Consider the following 27,651-nt stretch of genomic DNA (forward strand, 5'->3'; position numbering starts at 1 on the left):
CAGCCGAAATTGCACCAATACCAAAAGTCATAGCTGGAATGGCGTTAATGAGCTGAACGTTTTGATATATGAACGGTTGAAATAGCTGAAAAATTGTGGAAGGAGATAGGTGCCGAAAAACGTACGGAATAGTTAAAGAAGAATAGATAATAAAGAAAAACAGGAAAACAATGGTGTGAATGCTAGCTATTTTCGTTTGATTTAATTTTATTGTGTGAATGCTTAAAGCATTCACACAATAAAATTAAATCAAACGAAAATAGCTCGCTAAGCAACGTTACAAGAAACTAATGTTAAAGCCAGAGCGCCCCCTGGCGACGGTGCCTTCGAACTGCAGGTCCAGCCGTTAACAGCGGAAGTAGCGGGGCGGTCAGCTCTGTAGCTGCTAGCTGGCTAAAAAAAAAGTAAACAAGTTTAACGGTGACATGAGAAAGAACCGCGGAACTCTGTAGCTTTTCAGCTATGAAGGAAGACAAAGAAAACACTCGCCCGAAAGAGAAAAAAGTGGAGATAAAATGTGAAGACGGGGAGAAGACGGAGCGGTCGAAGGAGAAGAAGGAGGCCCTGACGAAGGTAAAAACCTGCTAGCTGAGCTAATGTTGCTACAAGCCCTCTGTGGCAGTTATGGGTAAAAGTTTCATCCTTTTGACCATGTTGTGTTTTATTACTTTTAATGTTATACACCTTTGGAACTGCTTAATAAAGTAAAACGGACGCTGAACTTATTTTCACCTGACTACAAATAACTTTAAAAGTTGATGTGAGAAAGCTTTTTGGATGAGCTACAGAATAGATGTCCAGTTGTTTTTTGGTTCTTTAAACCGTCACTAATCTTGTCCTAGATCGTGATCAGACGATTACCACCAAGTCTGACAAAAGAGGAGCTGGAGGAGCAGCTGCAGCCTCTTCCAGATGTGGACTACTTGGAGTTTTTCTCAAACGACACCAGGTGGGTTCACCTGTAAAACCGCCTCACTGTTGAAAATACACCAACATTTCCTCTAACATGGGGGGTGTCCAATCCTGGGCCTGGAGGGAAGCAACTAAAACACGTTCAAATTACATGTCATGCCTTGTCCTTTCAGCCTTTACCCCCACCTCTTCGCAAGGGCTTACATCAGTTTCAGAAACCAAGAGGACATAGTTCTTTTCAGGGATCGATTCGATGGATATGTATTCATAGACCACAGAGGTAAGGAAGTTAAACAGACAACCATAAAGCGAAGCTCGTTTTAAGAGTGGACAGAAGACATCAGTTTTGTCCCCATGTTGTCTTTCAACAGGACAGGAGTACCCAGCCATCGTGGAGTTCGCACCTTTTCAGAAAATAGCCAAGAAACGAAGCAAGAAGAAGGACTCAAAATGTGGAACAATTGCCGAAGGTAAACCTTTGCAACTTTGAAGACTAGTTCAGTATTAATTCCAAACTTGTCCAAATTTATGTTTTGCAGTTTTTTTTTGCTGCTGTCTTCTACATTATATCAAAAGAAAATAATCTTTGTGTCAATTTGTTCTTCCTAAATGACATAAAAGCCATATAATAAAAGAAGAAACCTTTCATGTTCATGTCTTTTTTAAAAATATATCTTTGTATTTCTATCAGATCCTGATTATAAGAAGTTTCTGGAATATTACAACGGAGATGAAGAGAAGTTGACGTCCACACCTGAGACCTTGTTAGAGGAGCTTGAGGCAAAATCAAAGGAACTTGAAGGTTTGTTAACAAACCATGACTGTAGGAATGTAATAATTAGACAGAGGGAGGCATAATTTATAGCTGGAAGGTGAGAGGGGTGAAAATGTTTTTACTCGTTTGTGTTTGATTGTCTGTAGCTTTTAGAAAAAAGATCTCATGAACTTTTGCTGCTTCTTGGCCAGGACTCCCTTGATCTCAGTGGGACTTTCCTGGTTAAATTTTTTTTTTTTATGAACCAGTGGACTGATTTAAGGAAACTCTCAGAAAATAAACATTGGATGCATCTGCTACTCATGACCCAGAGTCAAGTCAAATCAAGATGGCAGCCAGAACTAATCAACCCTAACCCTTTTAAAACCACAGGGATCACCGGTGACACAGAAAGCTCCAGAAATGTAGATGTTTGCAATCTCAGAAATGTTCAATCTGCACTTTTCAAGAATTTATAAAAAGAAAGCTGAAGAAAATTCAATTCCATTTTTGTCCTTTCCTTCTTATAATGCACAGTTTTAGGTATTTAATTACAGAAGAATGGTAAATACTTGACAGACTTTAAAAGTTCTACTTCTCCTGGAAAAAGGGTGCAAATTATTTACACAGACGGCATTTTTTGACACAATTACTGACAAAAATAAACAAAAAAAGACCAGGCGTTTTAATAAATATATCTATTATTATGGTGCTAAAAGGGTTAGCAAACACAGAAATGCCTAAAGCTCAGTCAGTCTTACAAATAATGAACTAAATGTGTGTGTTTGTAGCTGCGACTCATTTCCAACACACACTCTGAGTGCCAACACACATCTTGCAAAAGAGATGGAGTGTAACTTCGTTTAGGTCTAACAGAAGTTGCTATCTCAGTTTAAAAGTTTATGCATCCCTTCAAGAAAAGCTCAGCCTTTAAATGAATGTTTTGTTTTCCTTTCTAGCTAAGAAGATAACTCCTCTGCTGGACTTCCTGAAGAATAAACAGGTAAACGTGCGGAATCGCAGTGAAATATTTGCGGTCTGTTTGTTGCATCTTACACTTCCTGTTCTAATGTTCAGAGGATTAGGGAGGAAAAGAAGGAGGAGAGGAGAAGGAGGGAGCTCGAGCGCAAGCGTCTGCGCGACGAAGAGCGCCGCAAGTGGAGAGAGGAAGAGAGGAAGAAACGAAAAGAGGCTGAGAAGATGAAAAGGCTCGAGAAACCGGCAGAGAAAGACAAGGACCACGTGAAGAAGGAACCAAAAATTAAGGTTTGTGTTGCAGTGCAATGAAGCAGTTTGAAACTTGGTCTAATTTACGCTGACTCAGTAATATTTCGTCCTAATCTTCAGCTCCTGAAGAAGCCAGACAGATCTGATGATGCAGAGTCTGAAAAGCCCAAAGAGAAGGCCAAGAAACCAGAAAAGCCGCATAAAGAGGACAGATCATCAGGAGGCGGTGATCATAAAAGGAGACAGAACACTGAAAACAAAGAGGACCGTGAGAGGAAGTCAGTTTCTGTAGTCATTTTCTGCACTTTTGTTTCCCGCTTTGAACAAAGTAATCAAGCAGGCGTTGCGATTTGCTCTCAAGGTGGGACGAAAACGTGCGGAAGGAGTTCAGGGAGCGGGACGCCGATCGAGACAGAGAGAGGGAGAAGGAGCGGCGGCAGAGGGAGAAGGAGCGCATCAGACGGCAGGACGAGGAGAGGCGGAGGAGGAGGGAACACCAGGACGGAGAGAACACCTCCAGGAAGCGGGAAGAAGAGATTAGAAAAGAAAAAGCCCTGGAGAAGAAGAGGAGCGAAAACATGTCAACCTCTCACTCGGAGAAGATGGAGAAACCTGCCAAAGAGAATAGAAAGGAGGACAGTGGCAAAAGAGAACGCCTACGGAATAAGGTATGTGCTCGAAGAGTCGCAGACCTTCACGTTATTTTCTTAAACTTGCGTGAAAGTATCTGAGTGAATCGTTTCTTTCAATCAGGACCGACCTGCCATCCAGCTGTACCAGCCAGGGGCCAGGAGCCGCAACCGTGTCGCAGGAGGAGGAGAAGATTCCAACTCTGCCGACAGGAAACCAGATACTGAGAACAAGAAAGTGTCTGAAAAGGGAGAGGATTGAGCAGATTTCTACTTTTGGCATTTTAAGTTTGACTGGGAGGGCAGGCCTGTGAGGTCCGGAGCAACACTGTGGTGCCTCACAGCCACACGAGTGGCTGATGAAACGGCTGCACACGGCTCGCCCAGCCTCAGGGGTCGAGCTAGGATAGTTCAGCTTCTTAGTGCCTGAATGTGACCCTCTTTAGTTTTATTTTTGTTTTAGGAGAGGTAGCAAGCAGAGGTTGGAGGGCACATTAGATGAAGCCAAAGTTTTTGAGGACCATTAAATCTCAAAGTGACCTTACTTCAGTGATGTAGGAATGATGGGAACGTATCTGCAAGAAAGTCTGCAGTTCTGAAATAAAAATGGTTAACTTCGCTAATTACACTCTGTCAACGTTAGCAGGCTCTTCGCTGTCTTCAGCATTATTGCTTCATTTAGATTTTCAGTTTTCAAATGAACACATGAAACTGAGTGAGGAGATGTTTCATAATCTGTATCAAACACCGACGGATTTAATCTGCTCACACCTGGGAGTCTGTGATATGCTCATTCATATGCAACGATTAAAGGAGAAATAGCCATTTCTGACTATACTGCCACGTGACATCTATTCTTGCATGTAAACACGGAAGTTAAATAACGGGAGTGATCAACATGTGGCCTTTCCCCTTTTTCTAACTCACCTTAAACTATCTGAAATGAACACGGCATGGAAATGTATTACTGCTGATACTAACAAATAGACACCAGTTTTGATGGAAATAAAAGGTATTTCGTAAAGATTACATCTCTTTTTTTACTCTTTAGCTTTGTATCTTAAATTGTGATAAGTTGAATAAAAAATGCCCTAATAAAAGATGGCGCTGCCATTTTAAAATATGATCCAAAGCTGCATTTGTTTATGATTTTTACTGAAAATTGACAGATTGGTGCATTAACTGTTAGATAAACTGCTACATATTGAACAAGCGACTTATTTTGTGTTATGTATGTAATATGCTGACATTAGTTGTTTATGATTAATGGTCTGTAAAATAAACCAGTTAAATTTAGTTTAAAGTGTATAGGTTGGGTTTTCATCACTAAAGTAATTGGCATTTACAGACACATCAGCAAGCCATAACTTGCCTTTCTTGTTCTGTAAGCACCTACTTCTCTAATATAAACTAATTCTTTAAAATATGGCTATAATTTCAGGAAATATACATATTTTCCTTCAGAAATCTGAAAAAGATTTTCGCTGTGTAACCTCTGCGCGATGCGCCCGCTGACCGCTTAGTGTTGCTGCTCCAGAGACGCTTATTGATGTCGTCGCTTGACGTCACTTCCTTCTTTCTCTTCGACAGTCGCCATAGTGGGGAAAGCACTGTGGAGAAAATGGTAAATGTGAAATCCTTTAACATCCACTCCAGCAGGGCCTGTAAACCACTCGTGAAACGCTAAATGGTTAAAGATATACATGTTGGTGCTCAAAATATCTGTATGTTGTACGAAATGTTGAAGTTAAAAGTTATTAAACACACTCGGATGTGATGCTAACCATGTTAGCTGATAGCTAGCTGCCTTCGTAGATTAAAAGTGTACACAGTTGAAGACAGGAACATTTTGTTGACTGGGCTCCTTGTGTTTTCAGTCGTCCCACAAAACCTTCAGGATCAAGCGCTTTCTCGCCAAGAAGCAGAAGCAGAACCGGCCGATTCCTCAGTGGATCAGAATGAAGACCGGTAATAAGATCAGGTCGGTTTCCTGCTGATGTTCCTGGTCGTTTGTTTCTTCTTCCTGTAAAGCCTAATGATTTTATTCACGCACAGCCTCAAATTAAGGTTTCAGACGTGTTATTTTGATGCCTTTCATGTCAGATGATAACTCAAAAATTGTCAATACATGTTGTTTTTGGTGTCATATTTTGTTGTGGACATCAAATATTTGTTCTCATCACATGTTGCATGCTCACTTGCAGGTAGATCCCTGTTAACATGTTGTTACACATCCCTGTGTGGTTTAAGGCAGCCTTCAGAGATTGTCACTAGCCTCTAACTTTAGTTTTTCTTTTTCAAACCACTTCATGTATTGTTTATCATAGTCAGAAATTTCAATGCTGGTGGATGTTTACAGCACACTCATCCACGATCAGTGTCCCCAGATATCACTGAGACCACGACTCCTGCAGCCTCATGATGAAGGATGGAGAAAACAATTCATTTATGGAGCATTTCATGCAAAGTCATTTTAGGGAACAATGTTAATTTCTTTTTTTAGATCTAGCTACTCTGGTTCATTCAGCCATCGAACCTGGAATTAGGCCGCACCATCTGTGTTTACAGGGGGAGTGGGTAGCAATATATTATTCCTTCAGTGACCAAGAAGACTAACCCATCCAACCAATGTAAGCGATGAGTTCTAGATAATAAGAGGCAGAATGGGGCAGATCGTACAACATGTGCTGCAACTGGACAAACTGGGTGTTTTTGTTTAGTGGGCAGAGATCTGGCAAACAGGAGTAAGTCTAAAGAAGCAACTATACTTTCTAAACAAGCCCCCAAAATCTGACCAAGTTGGCACAATTTTCGCAAGTATTGATAAAATATTAAAGTGTTCTTTTGAGTTTTGGGGTGCTAGTAGTGAGACGCTCACCTCCACTCCTTTCTTCTCTTCAGTGGATCATGTCATGGACATATACATATTTCATATTTTCTTTTTCTTTTTTTCCCTAACCCTACGAACAAAAATTATCAGTACTCTGCTTTTAACACTCAGCAAACTGCGAGAAAACCTATTACCAAACTTTTACTTCCCTAATCAGCAGTGCAAAACCTGGAATTGGATTTTTTTGAGGCCAAAACAAAATCGCAAGCTTCTGTGGATTCATTCATCCGTATTCTGAACTGTTTTCCCTCTTCTCTGCATGCCTGACCCACTTAGAGAGTAGAAATTTTAAAGCTTATATTCATTAAACATGTTGATTAAATCTTAGATTTTAAATGGTATTTTTTGCTTAAAATGTCTGTCTTTAGTTTTCAAACAGAAACAGAACTCAAACCTCTTGTTGTCATAACATGTAGAAAACTTAATACCTTCAAGTTTGCAAAGAAAGTCCCGACGCTCTGCCAGCCCCACCACAAAAACCGTGATGGTGGAGGAAAGTTTGAATGACCTTATGGTGCTCTAAGGGTCAAGGAGGTTTAGGGTAAAGCTTTTTCAGACAGACTGAAACCTTGCTGATGCACACAGCTGGTTTGTATCATTTTTGGTTAACTGTGTTTAAACACCACTGTGTGAACGGGAGAAATCTTACGGGTCTGTGCGTAATCCTCGTGGTTAAAAACATCTGGGTTTGCTCTTGGTCGTTCATAGGGGGGTTTTCAGTTCTGTGTGGTCAGATTGTATTTATTTATATAGCAGTTCAAATTATTGTTCCCAGAATGATGTTCCTGTTGTTTTACAAATCAGGAAATTTACCACACACTTGAGTAATTTAAAAAATTTTGCTGTATTTTGGACACTAATTTTAAAGTATCTGTATTTTTTTTTTCTTTCAATAATTCAGATACAAATCTATGACAAACATTTTACTAAATTTTTACTTTTCAACTTTAACTAAAAGGTTGGTATTTTTGAGCGCGTGCATTTTTTTGTAATGCAGTATCCTTTAAACTGACTCCTAAGTTTATGTCCGAAGCTCACAAAAGTGACTAAAATGCTTTGTATAATCTCAGTAATTAAATTTTAATGTCCGCTTTATTATTTTTTTTTAAAGAGTTATGTGTTTGTTTCAGTGGTTTTATGGCTTGAGCTGTTTCGAGATGCCTTGCTGACTAATGCAGGAATTCCACATCATGTAAAGCAGGTCTGCAATTGCAGCGCTCCATATCAGTGGAGTGCTGTCATTAACCCTGCTGAGAGCACGTCTGCTGAAGAGCTGCTCCTCCTCCTCGCTGTGCTGGGGATCAGGAAGCTCTGCAGCTGAACACCTCTGTTTAATCGATCGTTTGCCTGCTCGGGTGATTACTGGGACTGGTGTAGTGATTGTTTCAGTGGTTTAGTGTTAAAGTGATGGAGTATTTACATCACAGATTTAAAATGTCAGATATGCTGTAATACATGATCATGATTGATACGAGTTGGTGCAGCACAGACAGAATTTGTATATTTGTAACTAAACTCTTGAAGCTACCCTTACTGTCTGAGTTCATGTTTCAGAGTGATATTAAATGTGTTTGGCAGTAATATAAAAATGGAAAAGTTAACTTCTGGTATAGTTGCTTCAATCTATAGCTTGTTTAGCCAATTCAGTCTGCTAGTTTTCACAAATTGAGCATTTTTTCAATATTACCTCATGGTTAAACTGGTATCTTGTCAGAAAATCTGATCCGTTAATTGAGCTAAATTATGCTGAGTATGTTTCTACTGCCATCTGCTTTACTTGGTTTCTACTAAATAAAAGAATTCTTTTCACTGGTGAGGAACATTGTCTTGTACTGGTTTCCTCTTGTCCCATTAGTTTTATTTTTCTTCTGTTCAAATGTTTCTTCTTTGCGTTTGCTTACAGGTACAACTCCAAGAGGAGACACTGGAGGAGGACCAAGCTCGGCCTGTAAACACGATGGTCTTTGGATCCCAGAATTCCTCCATCCCAACATCTGTCAGGACCTCCAGCTGCTGGGCCTGACCACAGGGAGGGATCCGGGTCATCTGGAGCAGCAGTCGTTTTGTACAGTTACTCTGGCTCACGTTTGACAATAAAAGATCAGTGATCAAACTTGAAAAGCAGACGCAGAAGCGTGTCTTTTTCTCTCCAGCTCATCACTTTGCAAAACCAACATATGAACTTATGGCAGGAAGAAGACACTGATTAAAAAGGGTGTTTTTAAATAAAAACAGATTTGCCTTTATTTCAGTGTTAGACCTGATTGTAGGGACCACACAGTTCAGTACTCTTAATTTAGCAGCAAAAAAACTAAAATGTTAGCACTTGGACTGAAGACATGTTGAGATATGCAGAAACATTGAACATTAGAAAAACAGAGTTTTGTATTTCAGTAGTTTCTCACAAAAGAAGTGACATGTTGTTAAGATTAGTACATATGTTTGTGTCCTGCATGCTGAGACAAAGACTCAGGTTTTGTATCCACGAAATGAGAAAGAGGTCAGAAACTTTCTGAAGGAGTCGAATCTCCAGCTGCCCCTCCTGGTTTGGTCCAAGTGGTCCGGTTCTTCGGGCTCTCCGGGGTCCAGCTCGGCTGCGGTCGGGTTCGTTGCGCCAGCGCAGTTGTTGTTGCAGTTCCTGTTGAGGCTTTGCGCGCACCCGCAGCTGTGCTCGTCGTCCCACGTCCCCAGCAGCTCCTTCATCTCCGGCGGCGCGTCCTCCTTCAGGTACTGCCAGGCTCTCCTGCCGCTGTAGTCCATGGCGTCCACGTCGGCGCTGAAGGCTCCGACCAGCAGCTTGACCACCGCGAACTGGCCGTGCATGCTGGCGACGTGCAGCGGCGTGAGCCCCCCGCTGCCCCGCAGGTTCACGTTCACGGGCAGACCCGCGCCCTCCGCGTGCCGCAGGAGCTTCAGCAGAGTCTCGTCCTGTCCTCTCTTGGACAGCCAGTGCAGGACCGAGTAGCCGCTGATGAAGTCGCGCCTGGTCAGCAGGTACGGCTCGTCCGAGATGAACTCCAGGAGGGTTTCGTAGTTCCCTTCCACGGCCGACAGCATCCAGGCGTGCTCCATGGGGTCCAGAGCCCACTCCGCGTCCTCCTGCTGCGTGTCGGAGGACGAGCTCGGGGTGTGTGGCGAGGAGGAGGAGTAAAAGCTGAACCCGCTGCCAGAAGACTGACTCAGCAGCAGCTCCTTCAGGTACTTTTTACGCGTGGCGGTGGTGAGCGATGCCCTCTCCGGAGCGGCGCCGTCACCGACCTCCTGCTGCCGCAGCAGCCGCGACCTGCGCTGCGCGGCTCCGGGCGGACCGCATCTGGACAGCCGCTCCACGGCTGGTTCCGATCCAGAGCAGTCCGAGCCGCTCTTCTTCATGCTGCTCTGCGGAGTCAAAAGGCAACTTCCTTTCTGTTTAGACAACACCCCGAGGAGGTCTCCGTTCATACACTTGAATGAACTCCGTCTGTTTGACTGCTCATTTCCTGTGTTTAAAGAAAAGTTGTTTTCTTTTAGACGATCCTGCACTTTTTAAACCGATCATCCCTTTAAAGCATATTTGAGTGGTTCTCCTCAGAGCTTAAAACACATTTTCCCCAACTTTACCACCAAGGTGAACTCACCTGCCGTGTCCGAAACCCAGGTGGACTCGGGATAAAAACCCACCCTCCAGCTGTCTTAATCCATGCCAAGCGCTCGTTAAACTTCAGGTATTTTAGTCTATTTCAGTTTCTGAAACAAAGAGATTATGCTTTCCTTTGTAAGAGGAACTGAGACAAAGTTCATTCTGATCTCAGACAGAACCCAGTGGCGAAAATCTCTCACATGTGACCACTGATGGACTTTAAAAGCAGGAAGTGATAGTTTACTCCCTTGATACTCCCAGCCTATCAAGTATATAGCGTAAGGCAGATTGAGAACAGTAGAAAACAACTTTATTTCAGTCAAAAACAACAACAACAGTATAACAAGAACAATAAAATGCATTAGAAGTCAGCAGGAGACTCTGGAGGAAGCTCAATAGTCAGCTCATCGAGTGTTTGAAGGAAAGCCTCCAACTCCAAGCGGTTATCTGAAAAAGTCAGTGAAGATAAAATGGTTATCTTCAAAGACGGTACAGGTTTCAAGTTGTACTATAGACTCAAAGGCTTTGTGTCGCTGCTGCACAAGTGTTTCATTACAAAAGGGCTTCAAACTGGTTTTTAAACAAGTCTTAAATCATATATCCAAGCCTACAAGTTTACTTTCCAAGAACACCAATATGTGATGGGTGTGTTCGTTCCTTCTGTTGGGAGAGGATCCGTCTAATCAGACGGATTCTGAGCAGAACTCACTGAATTGTAGGTGTTGAGAACTGCTGCAAATGCGCTCCTTTTTAAAGCAACCACGACTTTCCTTTTATTTAAGCTTTTATGATGTACAAAAGAAAAAGAAAGCCTCCCTCTGTACTGTAATGCATGTGAATTAAATATCAAAGTTGCTTCATAATGGACTGGGAATATGGATAAATGTACAGTCTCAGGTCTCCTCTTGGTGCAGCTTTGAGTATACCTCTTTATTGTCCATAATGTTTAAACAGCATTAAATTATTAAGCACAAACTGTAAATGTTGTCATAAACACTTAATGCTTATCTGACAACAGAGGAACTGTTCCAAAGAGCTGCCAGATGGTCTGTTGGTTCTGGTAAAAGGCATAAAGCAGCAATAAGAGATTGAAGGTGTATAATTTAATAAAATAAAATGAGGCTAGTCAATCCAGACATTTAAAGTTTAAAATGTGTCAGCCAAATGTTAAGTCTTCTTTATGTTTTATGAAATTTAACAATCTGTAGTTTGAAGAAAGTCATTTTATTTGATTACAATACATTTTAGATGTTATCTGCTTTACCCATTTTAGTTTATAGAGAATAATGTGTTGGAAAGAGACTTACTTGTTGGTCACCCCCCCCCATTTCATAGACAGTCTGGAGTACATTTTCATGCAGCCCTGATAAGATCTTTATACCTGAACACTCTGGCATCTTTATTGGTGAACAGTTTGGGAATGGAGAGATTTCCTCCAAGTCGTCCTCATGAAGATCAGAACAGGTTTGTGGAAAACGGGTCAATCCGGAAAGAGCCAGGCCACCGAGAGGAATCAGGTCCTCGGGAATGCTGTACCTCTCAAACTCTGAAAGATTAAAACGATTTTAAAATGCATAAATAAAAACAGTCCCTCTGTGATCAGATCAGGCGTCACTTATTTGAAGTCAAGTTTTCTGGCACGGTGCATTTCCAGCTTCCTGTGACCCAGAATAAAGAAGCGGGTAAAGAAAATCATAAACTCAATGTGCTTGAAAAAGTAAATTTCAAATTATCTAAAAGCTTGTTTATGCTTTAATCAAAAAACAAAACCTGACATTTATACTTGTATACTCTGATGTTATATACTCTGCACTACGAAAACTCTGCTGTACTTTAACATTATGCAGCTAAACAACAATTCATGTTAAGCAGAAGTTTTTTTTTTTCCCCTCTCAGAAGAGACTGCAATGCAAAGAATGGGGAAGAATTTTTATTTATTTTCTTCCACATTTTAATTTCCAACTCAACCATATTTTATATATAACAATAGGCAGCTAAAAAAAACTAAATGATGAATATTGCGAACATGCCTATTAAAAACCGTCTTACAATAAATTGTAGTTTTAAAATATTACTTTGAGTATTTAGAGAAAAGTCAAACTGTCGCAACACAAACAATTAATTACCTAATGGGTCATATGGGATAAACTGCTCAATTTCTGGATATTCCTCTGTTTTGGTCTGAGGAACAGGTTTGGCTTTGGTTTCCTGTTGAGAAACATATTATTTTAGTTTGTACTGTTTGAGATCAAGAGAAACAAACACTGAACTCTTTTTGTCTGCAGGGATCCACATCAAACAGACATCAAACTGTTAGTTTTAAATTAACACGATTTGTGAGCATGTCCACTCTTTTTGAGTGTTAAATGAACACTTTCATTATAGTATTCTTTTGCCAAAACATGATAATAAAAATAATATTATGGCTAATTTGTGACATAGATAGCTAGCACAGCAAATTTGCCTAATTTGTGGATTAGACCTTATACTGTGATTGTTGTGTTTGTGAGCTCAACCTGTGGCTTTAAAAGTTTCTTCTCCTGTGCACCGACAGCCGGGGTTGAAATAGTTTTGTTCACCACCCCGAAAGCTTTGCGACCCAATGGCAGAGGGGTTCTAATGGTTTTAGCAGTCTCATATTTCAGGAGTTTCTCTGGTGGAAAAAATAAATTAAAGATTATTGTACACCACACAAATACAACAGAAGAAAAACACAAATAACTGAGCATCAAGTTTGTAGTTTCACACCTGGAGCAGATTGAAGTCGCTGTCGCATCTTCAGCGTTGGTGCGTGGAGAGCATTTTCTTGCTCTGCAAAGATTATGTTTGCCATTGTATCTGAAAAATCAAGCTGATATTAACTACTGCACTGACCTGTTTTTAGAGCAGAAGAGGTGAACAATAACTTTTTGACAAAGGAGTTCCCTTTACTAAACAAAGGATAAGTAAATATAACTAATTGGCCTTAGTCTTCAGGTGTGTACAAGCTTATTTTTAACATTTTAAATTGACAATTACATTAGACATACATCTTTATTCTTAATCTACAAGAATATACTTTTCTTATTATCTAACCTATTGTATTGAGTCATCATGTGAAAAGAAAACAGGCTCACTAATCTATATAGTATAGAAAAAGTTTAGAAGTCTGTGATAATTAAAGCAAAAGACTTCTGAGTAGTGCTTCAACTTAGCAAGTAACAGTACATTTCTAGTACCCATTAGACTGCTTAAAATAATTAATTAGCGTTAACAAGACGCTCTCGTAACTCATTATGTTATATTAAAAACAAAAATGCCAGTGTTAATGTTGGCTTAGTTCTTTTTGAAATACCTCAGGGTTAAATATAAATAATATTTTAACTATATTTAAAATCATTAACTACCTTGCCAACCGTTGAATTAACTGCTAATCAGGTTAAAACAACTGTAGTCTTAAAGGTTAGCTTTTTTTGCTAGCTCAGTCATGTAAAGTCTTAGGCAGTCTGTAAGTAAAAAGCTGTTAGCTTTAAAATTCTTGAGAAAGACAATGCTAACTTAGACGAACTGTTTCCCCTTAACCATCTTACCTCTATCAGGCGTGTGAAACTCAGTACAACTCCTTAGACTCTTTCCTTTCCTTTCCTTTCCTTCTGGTTGTTATGATGTGAATTCGTTTTGCTAGCAGGTAGCAACTACCGCGGCTCAACTTGAATCCGCTGCTTTCTTCCTATTGTTCAGTAAACCACACGTGACCCAAATGGGCGTTTCCCAAATCATCTTGGCTCTAACTTGTTAAAGAAGACAGGTGGAAATGATTCACCCTGTGCAACGTAGCATCTTGTTTATTAACGCTTATAGTTGCACTCTCTTTAAGAAGCTGTCAGTTATTAACTCAAGACCCATAAAATGTGTTTGTAAATGCCATGTGTTTATGGCTGTTCGTAAATTTAATGAAGTCGACGCGTCTCCGTTTGTAACTGCCATTTACTACCATTCATTACAGACGGAACCATGACAGCATTCTGTGGGTTGGGTTGATTAATTTCATCGTCTTTTTTAACCCTTCCACCGTTATTTAGAAGGCGTCTCCCGCGATAGAAGCCGTATTTGTTAATCGTTGTATTAGTGTTGGGATTAAGATTTCAGTTATTTTCTATGCATCGTGCGCGAAATGCCTCGGCGAAATGGTACGTTCCTAGCTTTCTGTGCAGTCGGTGCAGCTTCCCTTGCTAAAGTCAGAGCGGTAGAGGGTTCTTCCTCCAGCTAACTGCACTCACCATGGCGTCAACTGAGATAGCAAGGCAAGCTGTAAGTATCCTGTTGTGTTCCAGGATGCTGTCATCACGTGTATTAAAATTTCCCAAAAAATTATATCTAGCAATTTATGATTTATGTAAAAAAGAAATAGGGGTAGGTGGGTTTAGCCTGCTTGCTAACACCCGTCTTCCCCTCGCCATTTCCATAATATTCACCGTAGCGTACCGACATTAGATTAATCACATTATTGCTTTTAATAACGAGATTGCGAAACGTCAGAATTATATTGGGCATTTGATTTTAAAAGAAGGTTGTGCTCGGAGCTTTTTTTCGCCGATATTTTCCTATTCCGAGAATTTTTATTTGCGGCGCCTTTGATTTCCTGCGCTACAGTCGTTAGCTTCAAATCAAACTGCAAACGAAATGGCGCCTTTAAGGTGTTAAATTGAACGTAGTAAATTGTGTCTCGTAGTAGGACGATGGGTCGACACCGTCGGCAGGCCATTCATTCTCAAAGAGCCCCCCCATTTCGGCTCGGCGTCGGCGCTCGTTTCCGTTATGGTGTTTCACTCCAGTCCCGTTAACTTTCACACGGGCGTTGTCTTAATTACGTGAAAAATGTGGGCAATACGGATCCACACACAAACGACTACAGACTACAGACTGGGAAAAAAAAATATACCCTGTGTGCCCTGCTTGCTTTTTAAGGAGAAAAAGGAAGCCACTTAACCCGGAGGGAGTGCTTGGAATAGCAAGGTTGTGCAGTTTGAGATCCCTTTGTGGCCCAATGAATAGAACCGGCTGTGTGCTGCTTGGCTTTGAGTCTCATGAAAAGAGGGGATGATTTTAGGAATGTTGTGCTTGCAGCTGAACATCATAAAGCCTGTTTGTTGAGACACATTGCCCTCAAGATTTCCACACAGCTGTTCACGCTCAGTTTCAACCATCTAAATAATCCCCCAACTGTCCAGCAGCACCATCCTGCTTGGGTTGTTTTAAATTTATCCTTGGAGTATTTTTCCCTCTTAAAAGTCCTCACCAAATTGGACAACTAGGCTGTGTTATGTTAAGCCACATAATGGCCGGTTTGTTTGAGGTTTAGCTGGTGGAGAGCTTTTGCTTCTGGCATCTGATGTACATTCTTTGCTTCCCCGCAGCTCCTAATATAAATGTAGGCAGCAGAACCAAGAATCACACTGATCAAGATGCCTACTACCAGCTTTACACCCCCACGCACGTTCAATAACCGCATTTACACCGTTGCTTTTAGTGTAATGTCGAATCAGTGAAGGAAATGCCAATCCAAAATGAAAAAAATAAGATTCTAGTGACAGATCACAATCAACCTGACTCGAGCAACTTTATCTTTCCGTATATGTACATTGTGGTTTCAAACTGTCTTGACTGACGGAAGAGAACGGCTGCTCAGAAAACAGGAAGTGAATGAGACTGCACCTGAAGTCAGGCACATACTCTCACGTATGGCGGATAATTTGGTAATGCGGTGGCGTTTATCTGCAAAGAACAATAAAATGAGATTTGCACGTTTTTAAGTAACATTCTGAACGTGCCCTTGGCTATCGGCGCGTTGGGTTTCACTGAGATTTTTCAATGCAACGTGGAAAATTCAACTGATGCGTTTTTGCTTTTAGGGCGAAGGAGTTCGTGGCGTTCCTCTGGCAGGCCATGTTGGCTTTGACAGTATGCCTGACCAGCTGGTCAACAAGTCTGTCAACCGCGGCTTTTGCTTCAACATCCTCTGCGTTGGTGAGTGTGACAAACATTAGCTTTATTACTTAGTCCTGGAGGTCTAAATCCAGTTCGTTTGTTTTCCTGAAGCAGTTTTACATTCTGCCTACAGGCTCAGTTTCAAAATGAGTAAGATGCTCTTGGTTCTGATGAGAAGCACTTTTTTGGGGACAGCAGACGTTGTCTTCTAGTTTTATTCTTCAGCTGTTTGTGCAACATCAGCCTTATTAAGTAGTTGACTTATTCAGTCATACACATTTGACAGTTTTTTGTGTCTTGCTGAAATTAATGTAACTTATTTCAACAGTTCAGCACCAAATATTTGCATTATTAGGGTGATAATGTTTAGTTTGTGTTATATCACTGTTAGAAATGTTACGAATAAACTTGTTGATCATTTCAGGAACTGTGAATTGTATTGTTACTGTGTTTATTGTATGATAGGAAGGAAGTGTCCCTAATAATAACTTGGCACATAGAGAAAACCCTGAATAGGCAACACAGCGTTGCTGTTTGATGCGCACGCTGAAATGTGGTTTAATATGTGAATTATAAGGTTCCTGTGAGGAGCCCATCAAAAGTCCAGAGAACAATCAAGTATGTGTTTTAATTTGATAGTTATTTGGGAATGCTTTGTGCTTCCAAAACATGTTATTGTGACATTGTACTCTCCTTTCTGTTTTATTAATTTTCTGTCTTTTATTTTTGCCCATCCCTACAAACACAAAAAGCTTCAATAAAGTTCATAACGTGCCGTCAGTTCCCAACCTCTTCCTTTTTACAATGAAGCATTAATTACAAACAAAGGGTCAAATAGCGTAGACCCTTTGTTACACCCTAAGTGTAATAAGGGTTTATTTTCATATATAATTACTAGATAGCGATAAGTAAACAGTATGGAGATCTAGTACGGAAAATGCCATCAAACATATTATAGTTTTTACTGGTTTGACATTAATTATTGTTGTATTTAGGTCTGATATTGATTTTGTTTTTCAAACTTTATTTATTTTAATCCTAAGATTTGCAGCTGGCTTTCTAGCTCTTCAAACAGGATGCCTGATTTAAACAAATATCTCTGTAGTGAATTTCTCCGAAATAAGCAGCATTGACCCCTTATGTGTTCATTTATTGGATTTTTACAAAAAGGAGAAAAAATCCAGTTCATAGAAAGATTTCTCGTAAAAACGAGCTAGCACAGACTGTAGGTCATGCTGTGAAGAATAAAAATAGATGTTCTGACAGAGGGAGCTCTATATCCGAGTCATCTAACAGAATACATGTCAGAATACATCACACTGAAGCTGCTTCTCCTCTTATTTATTTATCAATTAATTCTATTTAAAGTTTTATTTTGAAGCATCTTCAGTGTGTCTTCTACTCAAGACTTCAATGCTTTTTTTTAAATTTAAGTGTCATTAAATGTTTGTCTGTTAAACTTTCAGGGGTATTTTAGTTTAAACTGACAATAAAAAGGGCCAACGTTACTAAATTTATTTTAGTGAAGAAGTCAGGAGGGTGTATTAATAGATGTTTCTTCGGTGTTTGAAGGTAAAAGGGACGGTGTCATTTGAATTCTGTAACAATACAAGTGAAGATCCCAGTAACATTCTGCTTTTTATTCCCGTTGTGCAGGTGAGACGGGTCTCGGTAAGTCCACTCTGATGGACACGCTGTTCAACACCAAGTTCGAGGGGGAGCCCACCCAGCATAACCAGCCTGGAGTCACGCTGAAGTCCTACACCTACGAGCTGCAGGAGAGTAACGTGCGCCTCAAACTCACTGTCGTCAACACAGTGGGCTTTGGAGACCAGATTAATAAGGAGGACAGGTAAAAGAAAAAGGAGTATTTGACTCTAGCAGACAGATTTTTTAATAATACTGCTCTGTTTGTAAAGCAGCAGTGTGTGTGTCATCAGGTATCCCACCTCTGATCATGCACATTCACAACCGAGTCCTTAAAGCCTTTTTTGGCTCCTGGTATCTTTCAGGTCTGATTTGTATTCACTAAGATGAATAATAGTTTCGAACCACCGGATTTAAAAAGAGCCATTAGATATAGGTGGTTTCCAACCTTTCCCTAGAAAGATATCACATTCCTGAGGTCTTTCTGCGCATGTCTAAAGATTTTGTTACCAACTTATTGTTTCAAATGGTAGTTTCTAACTTGCCTTCCATGTGAAAAAGACAATATCATGTGAACTACAACCCTGTGAGGAAAAAGCTGCAGTTACTTCAAAGCTGTTCAAATTTTGAATTCCCCAGGAACTAAAATGGATTTTATACAAAACCACTCTTACAGTCGTGTGAACTTGTGCAGGCAGCATCTATATTATGACCACATGCTGTGTGTGTGTGCTCTGGAAAGGGTGGATGCCTTTTGAATCTTCCTGTTGTTCTTGATACACAAGGTTATTGTTCTCTCATATCCTCATTTTATCGCACATATCCAGTTCAGGTTTGCAGCTCATGGTCAGGCAATAAACTCAAGTTTTGATATGAATGGAAATCTTGTAAACGTCTTTTTTTTTGTTTTGTTTTTTTTATTGAGTGAGAATAAATTGCTTCACCTCCTCTGTTGTCCAGCTACAAATCCATTGTGGAGTTCATCGATGCCCAGTTTGAGGCTTACCTGCAGGAGGAGCTGAAAATCAAGCGCACACTACACAGCTACCACGACACCCGCATCCACGCATGCTTGTACTTCATCGCTCCGACGGGACACTCGCTGAAATCTCTGGACCTGGTGACAATGAAAAAACTCGATAGCAAGGTGAGCTTTGCTCCATTTGATAAAACTGTTTATTTAATTTTTTTTTATTGCTGAGTGAAAATAGTTGCGCAGATTAACTTTTATATCCCAAATGTCTTTAACGTAGCTTGGTATAAATATGTTGTAGGCCCTGCATGCATGTTGGATGCATTTGATTTGCCTGCTCAAGTCACGAGTTGCAAATCTTTTCTGGGTCATTTTCTTGAATGCACGTCGGTTCTGGTTCTGTTACGGCGTCAGTGTAGGTCAGCTGTGAAATGCAGTCTGCTCGGGGACTGCTGCCTGCATCCTGTGAGCTCCTCTCCTCGGCTTATTTGCATGAACCTCTTTGCTGTTTGGACAAAAAGGCGTGTTTGTGGTGTTTGCCAGAGCAGCTGTGAACTCAAGCCAGCCCTCCCAACTGTGTGATCCGGAGCAGGGCTCTCTGTGTTTAAACATCCGAGCCGTGCTCTGCTGGAAGATCTGTGAGCAAGAAACTGAACCTTTACCAGACTTATAAATGTGCTGACATGTTTTTGTTCGCACGACCCTGATCATCCATTGCCATTTGTTACGGGGGTTCACATTTTAGAGAACAAATAGTTTGGGAGAGTGAAAAAAATGTTGTGTGGGAGTGAAATTCACATTTTCCGAAAGCCAGATAAAGAGCTCACTACAGAATGACCCTTTTTGTTCCATTCTCGCCTCTTTTACTCTATATTACAGTATTTATTTAAATAAAAGTGTGAGTTTTAACAAAAAAAAAAGGACTTCTAACACTGTTTGATGAAATTCTGCTTTCTTTCTTTGCTGTTTTTATCTCTAATAAATGTGTACAAGTCTGCAATACAAAAAGACCCATTTTGCAGTCATCCTACACGTAAAGAAATGTAATAAATTATGTTGCAATAATGAAAATAGAACTGCTTATTGTGCAGCACTTATTTATGAAACTTACATTTTAATATCCTACACTTTTGGACAGGCAGTGTTAGGAGAAACAAAGAAAAAGGAAGGGCTGTTTTAGTTAAACCCAGGTGTTTTTAGTTATAGCCTCAGAGTTTTTATTAGTAACGTGTTTTACTTTTAGCTCTTCTATAAAAATACTTCTGCTCTTCTCTATATTTGGACTACAGAAATGGAGGCAGTGCCTTCAGAAAGAAACCTTTAATTCAGTCTATGCTTAGCCGTGTTTCTTGTTTGTCTTTTTCAGGTCAATATCATCCCAATCATTGCCAAGTCAGACGCCATCTCGAAGAGCGAACTGGCCAAGTTCAAAATCAAAATCACCAGCGAGCTGGTCAGTAACGGGGTCCAGATCTACCAGTTCCCCACCGATGACGAGTCTGTGGCAGAAATCAACTCCACCATGAACGTGAGGCCAGATTTGTATCGACTGTGTAATGTTTGCATTCATAAACAACAATTTGATTAATTTGTAGCAGCGAAAAAGTTCACACATATATCTATTTACTTTTTGTTTTATCAGTATAAAAACATGTCATGTGAGTCAGAACAGGCGTTTGTGGTCTGGAAGCCTCCTGATGTTGAGAGGATTTTTTTTTTTTTAAAGCGGCACACAGTCGTCTCACTCAGGAAGTCAGCAGTGTGGGAACAAGCTCTGTGTCCACATTCAGTTGTTTATTAACCCTTAACTAAAGAAATGATTTAAACTAACTCTTTCTGACTGTGAACTCTTTCCTTGTTGTTCAGACTTTTACAAGTTATCATAATGTGAACATATATATATATATATATATATATATATATATATATATAAATTTTTTGGACATATGAATTTCTTTTTAGTGTCCGTCAGCTTTTTGTATTATTGCAGAAGTTAAGAAAAGTCTGCAGATTCAGTTGCAGGAGTGACAGTACGTCCTCCCCTCTTCTTCACAGAGCCATTTGCCTTTTGCTGTGGTGGGGAGCACCGAGGAAGTGAAGATTGGGAATAAGATGGTGAAGGCCCGGCAGTACCCCTGGGGGACGGTGCAAGGTAAGCCTGAGCTACATCCTGCGCAGGAAATAAAAGCATGTGCTTCCTTGACAGGACTGCTTCTCGCAAGCTTTTTGTAGCCCAACTGATAACCTGTTATGTAACCTCATTTAGCTCCAGCATCCTCTCTAACATTAGACTGTGTATCAGAGCAGCAGCAGCTCTTTGCACTTAAAAAAAGAAAACTCACTAATGTTTCTTTTTTATTGATCTGGTATTGATTTTCTTGACGAGTCTATAATGGAGGTTGTTTAATGTCTTCTAAATAGACTGCGCTATCAATATTTTTTACTTCACAAGGATTAGAGGTATTATAAAAGATATTTGAGATATGTAAAAATTAAGAAGCAACATTTTGGATGCCTTTAACTCATACATGTGGAGATTTACAATATAAAGTCTTCACACCATTCTAAAAATTGCAGGCATTTTCCCTTTTGTTTTTTGTTTTTTTATTCATCTCAGCAGGGTGAATTTGCGAAAGTCAACATACTGTTTCTGCATTCATTCAAAAAAAATTGAGACTACAACTAAAATATGTTGGGGAAGAAAAGAATAACAGGAAAGAAATAGAAAGAGCAAAATAATGTTTGCATAACCCCTTGTTACGCTCAACTCTGACACTGGGACGGGATGGGATGTGAATAAAATCAGGAAAACACAAAATCAAAAAAACCCATAACCTCATCCACTCGTCTGTAAGCGTGACACATCTTGACTTTGTAACATTTTTCAAGCCTCTCTTGCAGTTTATTTTATTTACTCTTTTTCCCAGGGCAAAAGGTTTATCAGTGCTTTTACCAGACAATGGTGAAGCTTTTTTCTTTTTTAAACTAATCCACAGATTCTAGACAAGGACTACACATAGCTAAACCAACACTACTGACCAGGAAGTCTTTCTGTTCTTTAAATGTTACTGTGAGCCTCTTTGTCCCTTTTCTTCCTCCTTAGAGGGATGTCCTGCCCTGGGTGCTGTTTTGTTCAGTAACAAATTAAGCTGCTCTGCTTTGCACTAAAGCTGCTTTAAGGATTCAGTCTTTAATTTTACTCTCCAAGTTTGCATAAATGTTCAGCATTTTGGTGTAGAACGGCAGTGAAATGAGTTTATATTTGATAAGATGCTGACTGGTGTTATTTGTATAACAAACAAGTCTCTTTTTCGTTTGTTTTTTCTCACAGTGGAAAATGAAAATCACTGTGATTTTGTCAAACTCCGGGAAATGCTGATTAGAGTGAACATGGAGGACCTGCGGGAACAGACTCACACGCGCCACTATGAGCTCTACCGCCGCTGCAAGCTGGAGGAAATGGGCTTTAAAGACACGGACCCTGACAGCAAACCCTTCAGGTAAAATGTCTCCTGGATCTCTTTGGTTGTTTGTTTGTTCCGCTTTCTCCCAGCATCGTTTTTATTCCCTACTTTCCCCTTTCCCTGAGCCAGTCTGCAGGAGACCTATGAGGCAAAGCGGAACGAGTTCATGGGTGAACTGCAGAAGAAGGAAGAAGAAATGAGGCAAATGTTCGTCCAGCGGGTCAAAGAGAAGGAGGCCGAGCTCAAAGAAGCAGAGAAGGAGGTAAATATCTTGTTTAAAACGTGTTTCTGCTTCTTTTTTTTTTTCCCCAATCAACACCAAAGTTGTGTTTCTCTTCCCTGCGACGCAGCTGCACGAGAAGTTTGACCGCTTGAAGAAGCTCCACCAGGACGAGAAAAAGAAACTGGAGGAGAAGAAGAAGTCTCTAGACGATGAAGTCAACATATTCAAACAGAAAAAGACTGCGGCAGAGCTTTTGCTGAACCAAGCCCAGCAGGCAGGGGGCTCCACCACGCTGAAGAGGGACAAAGAGAGGAAAAAGTAAGTATCACAACCCCCTGAGTCTGAGTCTGAGTCTTCACCCACAGACAACTAGGAGGTTCTGTTTCCACTCTTTATTTCTGTGTAAGAGCTGAATGCTTCATCTTTTCCCCTCTGTAATAAAACAGACTATAGTGAACACTAAACTCCATGTTGATAGTTTTGGCCAAAATTTAGGATTATCAATGTTAAAAAAATCAAATCCATCATGTGGAAACAGAGCTGCAGTTGGAAGTTTGTCACGAACTCAAAAAGATTACTATTTCAGCTTCAATTAAAGAAAAAGCAGCTTTGTTTACCTGTCACTTATTTTGCAGCCTTTATGATCAATACTCACATGTTCACATCTATTATTTGTATATCTGAAGAAGTTTTCACCAGTAATTTAATTAAACGACGCGTCAAATGAATCAGTTTTTAATAACGAGTCTTAATCAACATGTGCAGCCAGATGTGTTGAACCATGTCTTCCGTAAGATGCTGACATTGCTGCTCATAAACTCCTGGTTGTGTTGTAAACCAGATGTGCCTGTTTAGAAAAGAAAGCAGACACTTGCACTGAGAGGATTCCTTTATCATTTTCTTGTACTTTTATTTTCTTCACGACCACTTGTGCCTCTTTACGAGCGTTGATGCTGCTGTGTGCGAGTCGAGCCGGCACACGTGGGGAGGTCTAACCAGATGCTAACTGTGTGTGTGTTCGCTTTTAACCTTCAGGTGAATGTTGGGTCTTAGTAGTCCCCAAGGAGACACAGCTAATTGTTTCTGCTTGTTATGTAGATGAAATGTTTTCTGAGCGCACGTGTCACCTTTGTCGCATCCCTAATGTTTTCCAGTTAACTCCTCCCACACTTGCTGCATGCTGCATGAGGCACCTTTTTCTGGTAAGGCTCCCTTCTTGAGTTACAGCACAAATAATAAAAAAATCAACTTGAAATTGAATCCAAATATAAATTAAAATTGTACATAAGTTAACTTGAATGTCAAAACTCAGTGTTAAAAGACGAGTACTTCTGAATATTTGCATTTACACAAAACGGGGTAAATTCAGCAGTCTGGAGACTTATTATTTAGATTTCTGGCTGACTTGCAGTACTTCATGGCAGCATCTTTTCCCACCATATCTGTGAGCTGGCAGTATTTATCGCTGCGCTGCCAGCTTCTAAATCAGCCAGTTTATTAGATCCCCACACACCGATTTGATGCACTGCTCCGTCTGCCTCCCCTAAAACCACAACAGTCTCTTTTTGTGGCTCCCACCCGGCCCGACCGTCACACAAAGAAGCATTCAAGGCTGAGCTGAGACCAGCGGGTCACACCAGAGCAGCAAACAGCCTCCGGGCGCGTTGTTGTTTTTCAGAGATGACATGTTTTGCTGACATACGACAACCCCGCCCTTTTGCTCTTGGGTGGATACAAAAGAACAAACTGTGTTTGAGTCTTGGCCACTTGGGGGAGTGGAAGTGAATGAAAGATTTCACTTTGGCGATCTGTAAATTTATCTCAGTGTTGCTTAAAAAACAAGACGCTGACAACCCCTACAAAGAAAACCAAAAGAAGTAGTCAGCTTTACTTGCACCATCACGTATGAAACTACCTTTAAAGCATGTTTTCTTCTAGACGCTGTCTTAGGTGCTAATGCTGATGTTCAACTGTGTGTTGTTTTAACATATCAGAAACCACTAACAGCCCTTCTCTTTTATTTCCAGCTGAGGATTCCTGTAGAAAAAAAAAAGTCCTCCCTTGTGGCAATCCTGCTGTGAATGAGCTTCCACTCCCATCATCCTTTACAGCCTCTCCTTCCCTCACCTTCACCTGCACTCAAACCTCATAATTCCACCCTACACATATCTGCCCCCACCTCCCACCCCCACCCCGCGGTTTTGTGGAAGATGTTGGGCATTGCTATAAATTTGACGCCACCGGTTGTTTTCTGAATGATGCTTGTTGGATTTTTTTTTGTGTGTCGCACAAGCAATCATTCAGCTCGAGTCCTTTTTTTTGTCTTAATGCTAATTTACGAAATACATTCCATATTTATGTGCTCAGCATTTCTTTGCATGATGTGAGCTTTTTTTAAAAAAACAAAAACAAAACGAAAACATCCATGACCACAGATGTGATGGGCAGAAATGTGTTGAGGCTAAAGAGAAACATGCATCTGATACTGAGACCTAAAAAAAAGTTACCTGAGTGCTTAAAATCTGTTAGATTTTTTTAAATTTCTTAGTTTCCATTATATACTCCTTCAGGCTTGCATACTTAATCCTAATCTTTTCCCTAAAATGTAAGTAGACACTTAAAACGCGTCTCTGATGTAGTTTCACTTTAGCCTGATGCATGAGTAGACATGAGCCTAATTTCTTTGCCACTTCTCCCATACCTCATTCATTGTCATGTTTGATGTGCATACTTATATTAGCTTTTATACTTGCACTTTGTTTTATACCCAAATGTGATGTTTTTGTGGAGTATATATCAGTGTCAGTGCAATTGTAACTTTCTTTTTTGTATTTTTTTATACAAGGGCACATTAAAAGTCAAATAGTCCTGATGTCCATTGTCCTGACTGAGACAGAAGTTTGTATCAGTGTTAAAAGAACATTTTCTGAAGAAAATAAAGGCCAATTTTTTCACCAAATGACGAAGCTGTGGCAGCAATTATTGTGTATGACAGAACATGTTATAAACATGTGGAAATGCTTGGATTTTGTAATGAATTTCGTACGATTCCTGATGAATTGCAGTGATAAATAGTTTGCATTACGTAGCGTTAACCTCAGTTTGACTTTATTTTTGTGCCACTTCAAATGCCAGGTTTGTCATGGGAAAAAAAAATCTGCTGTGGTTTGAAATCTCTTGAGTCCACAGTTAGGCTCCAAATAAAGCAGCAGAAGAGACGTTTGCCTGCCTCCAAGCTTCAGCTCACTGGTGTTGTGTGGTTTCCTTTGCAGTAATCCGTGGCTCTGCACTGAGTAGGTCCTCAGCCCCCCCGAGCTTTGATAAGGGACCGGCCTCGGTGTGGGGGTGGGGGTCTGTGTACCCCCAAATGTGACCCGAGGCTTTGTGGACCCCGTCCTTCAGGGTTTTCATTCATTACCCGTTTCGTTATAATGTTGGATGATCTGTGTGCTTCGCTGCTGCTTTAACCTCATCCTGAGCGACCTAATTTTCTCCACTCGTTGCTTTTGCCTGTGTACTGCTGGATGTTGCTGTGACTAACATGTTTTCCACTTCAGCTGTCGCAGAAACGACACAGACACGTGTGAAATTACTGTCGTAGCTGGATAATATTTGCATCACAATATTAATTTGACTTTATCGTTTGGGATTTATCGAGTAGGCATGGTGTATTCTCATGTACTTTATCTTTCTTTTGAGACTTTTCTATAATAGTTTTGGATATGATGATCAAACCTGAAGCTTTTCTCTTCCTCAGATTCCCTTCTGAATCTTTTTCTGGGGGTTTGTTCAGTTCTCTAACTCCTGGCTTTGTTTCTCTTTGTCTCTTTAGCTTCTTTTAATCTGTCTTGACCACCTGAAGAGGGGATTTCAGCTTCAGCAAGAACTAAGAACCCTTTACCTCTTCTTGTTTTTTTTCTCGTTGTATCAACCTTTTATTCTCCTCATCGCATCTCCTTTTGTTAAGTATGGCCTTATGTGGACTTGCATGGTATTTCTGACCACCTAATGAAGCTCCTGGACCTGGGCAGGTGGGGAACCAGGTACAGAACAAAATCTGCTATTATGTCTTAATGTACAGAGAGAGTTTTCAGGAGGGGATCATACAATTTCAGGATTCACAGGTAAATTTTTGTTTTGTTTTTTTTTCTAATTAACATGACCTGCACTATATATAAATATAAATATATGCACTCATCATTTAAAAAGATTTTAAATACATTAAAAACACCACAGAGAAAAAAAAATGAAGGTTTGCTCTTTGAAACAAATTGAGGACAGAAGACTTAATGGATGAAATCATTTAAAAAATTGTTTTTTTTCTTGAATTTAATTCAGACTTAAAATATTTGGCTTTTAAGTACATTTTGTGCACATTTAAGTAAAATGATAGAAAAGCCAAAGCATTTGGTTCCCATGTTTACATGCCACTGTTGAATACCATGAAGGTCACATGTCAGGGGCTTTTATTACACGTCGTGCTTTAATATTCACCAGCCTATTCTATACTTTGCATGCTTTTTAATTTAATTCAACTACTGCTGTGATCTATTACCTTCTGGTTTTTACTCCTTGAACAACTCAGCCTTTTCAGTCTGTTACTTTCATTGCTATTTTCTTATAAAATGGTGCATTTATTTATTGTAGAACTCGCTCTGTCCTATGATTTAAGCTCCAACTTTGCCAAATGTTAGTATGAGATATTGTTGAACAGAAGCCCAGATAAGAGTATTAAAATACTCGTGCATTTATATAATTTATAAGGATATATTTTGTGTATTGAAGTGGAGATTTGTTGTTTATTACCTATGATGTTTGGATGTGATTCTGAGTGTAAAGTGACATTTTGGTGTCCAGATTTGCCGTACATTTTTCTAGCATCAGTCATCACCTCTCGTAGTCAAAACCTTTTCAACACTACGAATTATTCAGTATTCTTTAGTTTGATTCCATTGATGTACATTTTGAATAAAAAATAACCCCAGTTTATAAAGCCTTTGTCTTTCTTTCATAATTCAAGTCTGAAGTCTCATCCTGCTTCCTAAAATTCTGACCTATTGGATCTTAGAGGTGAACTATGAAGTCAGATTTCCTGCTTAGCCCTGACAGGCCTTTGCTTTGTTAAGCAGGTGGTAATAATGTTATGGCTGACTGGTGTATATGAGTTTGCTTATAAGAAAATGCAGCTGTTGTACTATTTACCAAGTAATGAATTTTATATGTCAAATAAAAGTTTTCCTCTGATATTTTGTGTAAAACAACTATATTTAAAAATGAAATATTTGTAATCTTAAGTGGAATAATTAATTTGGAATTACTTCAAAATGTAATGTGCCTTTAACACTA

At 40.0% G+C, this 27,651-nt stretch overlaps 5 protein-coding genes and 1 non-coding gene across 10 annotated transcripts; 4 read left to right on the plus strand and 2 right to left on the minus strand.

Annotated features, from left to right (window-relative positions):
* Nucleotides 1–326: 326 nt before the first annotated feature.
* Nucleotides 327–4,648, plus strand: upf3b (UPF3B regulator of nonsense mediated mRNA decay). The gene is made up of 10 exons (XM_017408465.3): nucleotides 327–573; nucleotides 843–949; nucleotides 1,086–1,192; nucleotides 1,284–1,382; nucleotides 1,604–1,714; nucleotides 2,626–2,669; nucleotides 2,744–2,932; nucleotides 3,014–3,171; nucleotides 3,255–3,561; nucleotides 3,647–4,648. Exons 1-10 carry the CDS (start codon nucleotides 463–465, stop codon nucleotides 3,782–3,784), a joined length of 1,371 nt encoding a protein of 456 aa, XP_017263954.1. The 5' UTR covers nucleotides 327–462; the 3' UTR covers nucleotides 3,785–4,648.
* A 365-nt stretch (nucleotides 4,649–5,013) lies between these two features.
* Nucleotides 5,014–8,533, plus strand: rpl39 (ribosomal protein L39). Its single transcript, XM_017408466.3, has 3 exons — nucleotides 5,014–5,146; nucleotides 5,400–5,503; nucleotides 8,316–8,533. Exons 1-3 carry the CDS (start codon nucleotides 5,072–5,074, stop codon nucleotides 8,362–8,364), a joined length of 228 nt encoding a protein of 75 aa, XP_017263955.2. The 5' UTR covers nucleotides 5,014–5,071; the 3' UTR covers nucleotides 8,365–8,533.
* LOC112450279 lies at nucleotides 7,607–7,739 on the plus strand. The gene has a single exon (XR_003038835.1). It is a non-coding gene; the product is annotated as a small nucleolar RNA SNORA69 (small nucleolar RNA).
* On the minus strand, nucleotides 8,347–10,208 carry sowahd (sosondowah ankyrin repeat domain family d). The gene is made up of 2 exons (XM_017408162.3): nucleotides 10,030–10,208; nucleotides 8,347–9,891 (listed from the first exon to the last, which is right to left on the minus strand). The coding sequence occupies exon 2, from the start codon at nucleotides 9,851–9,853 to the stop codon at nucleotides 8,882–8,884; it is 972 nt and encodes a 323-aa protein (XP_017263651.2). The 5' UTR covers nucleotides 9,854–9,891; nucleotides 10,030–10,208; the 3' UTR covers nucleotides 8,347–8,881.
* A 111-nt stretch (nucleotides 10,209–10,319) lies between these two features.
* Nucleotides 10,320–13,761, minus strand: pttg1 (PTTG1 regulator of sister chromatid separation, securin). The gene is made up of 6 exons (XM_017408359.3): nucleotides 13,601–13,761; nucleotides 12,780–12,869; nucleotides 12,548–12,684; nucleotides 12,158–12,239; nucleotides 11,413–11,577; nucleotides 10,320–10,478 (listed from the first exon to the last, which is right to left on the minus strand). The coding sequence occupies exons 2-6, from the start codon at nucleotides 12,862–12,864 to the stop codon at nucleotides 10,393–10,395; spliced, it is 555 nt and encodes a 184-aa protein (XP_017263848.1). The 5' UTR covers nucleotides 12,865–12,869; nucleotides 13,601–13,761; the 3' UTR covers nucleotides 10,320–10,392.
* Nucleotides 13,762–14,291: 530 nt separating this feature from the next.
* sept6 (septin 6) lies at nucleotides 14,292–27,294 on the plus strand. 5 transcript variants are annotated; one of them, XM_017408356.3, is made up of 11 exons: nucleotides 14,292–14,321; nucleotides 15,923–16,037; nucleotides 17,655–17,850; nucleotides 18,606–18,792; nucleotides 19,985–20,146; nucleotides 20,674–20,770; nucleotides 21,950–22,118; nucleotides 22,212–22,344; nucleotides 22,433–22,623; nucleotides 23,460–23,507; nucleotides 24,333–25,267. In XM_017408356.3, the coding sequence occupies exons 1-10, from the start codon at nucleotides 14,292–14,294 to the stop codon at nucleotides 23,461–23,463; spliced, it is 1,284 nt and encodes a 427-aa protein (XP_017263845.1). In that variant the 3' UTR covers nucleotides 23,464–23,507; nucleotides 24,333–25,267. The 5 variants fall into 5 exon arrangements, with proteins under 5 accessions (XP_017263845.1, XP_017263843.1, XP_037833234.1 ...); XM_017408354.3 differs by lacking the exons at nucleotides 23,460–23,507; nucleotides 24,333–25,267 and adding an exon at nucleotides 26,138–27,294; XM_037977306.1 differs by lacking the exons at nucleotides 23,460–23,507; nucleotides 24,333–25,267 and adding an exon at nucleotides 25,578–26,130.
* Nucleotides 27,295–27,651: the final 357 nt, after the last annotated feature.

Source organism: Kryptolebias marmoratus, linkage group LG9, assembly GCF_001649575.2.
Source record: "Kryptolebias marmoratus isolate JLee-2015 linkage group LG9, ASM164957v2, whole genome shotgun sequence".
In the NCBI taxonomy this organism is placed as follows: domain Eukaryota; kingdom Metazoa; phylum Chordata; class Actinopteri; order Cyprinodontiformes; family Rivulidae; genus Kryptolebias; species Kryptolebias marmoratus.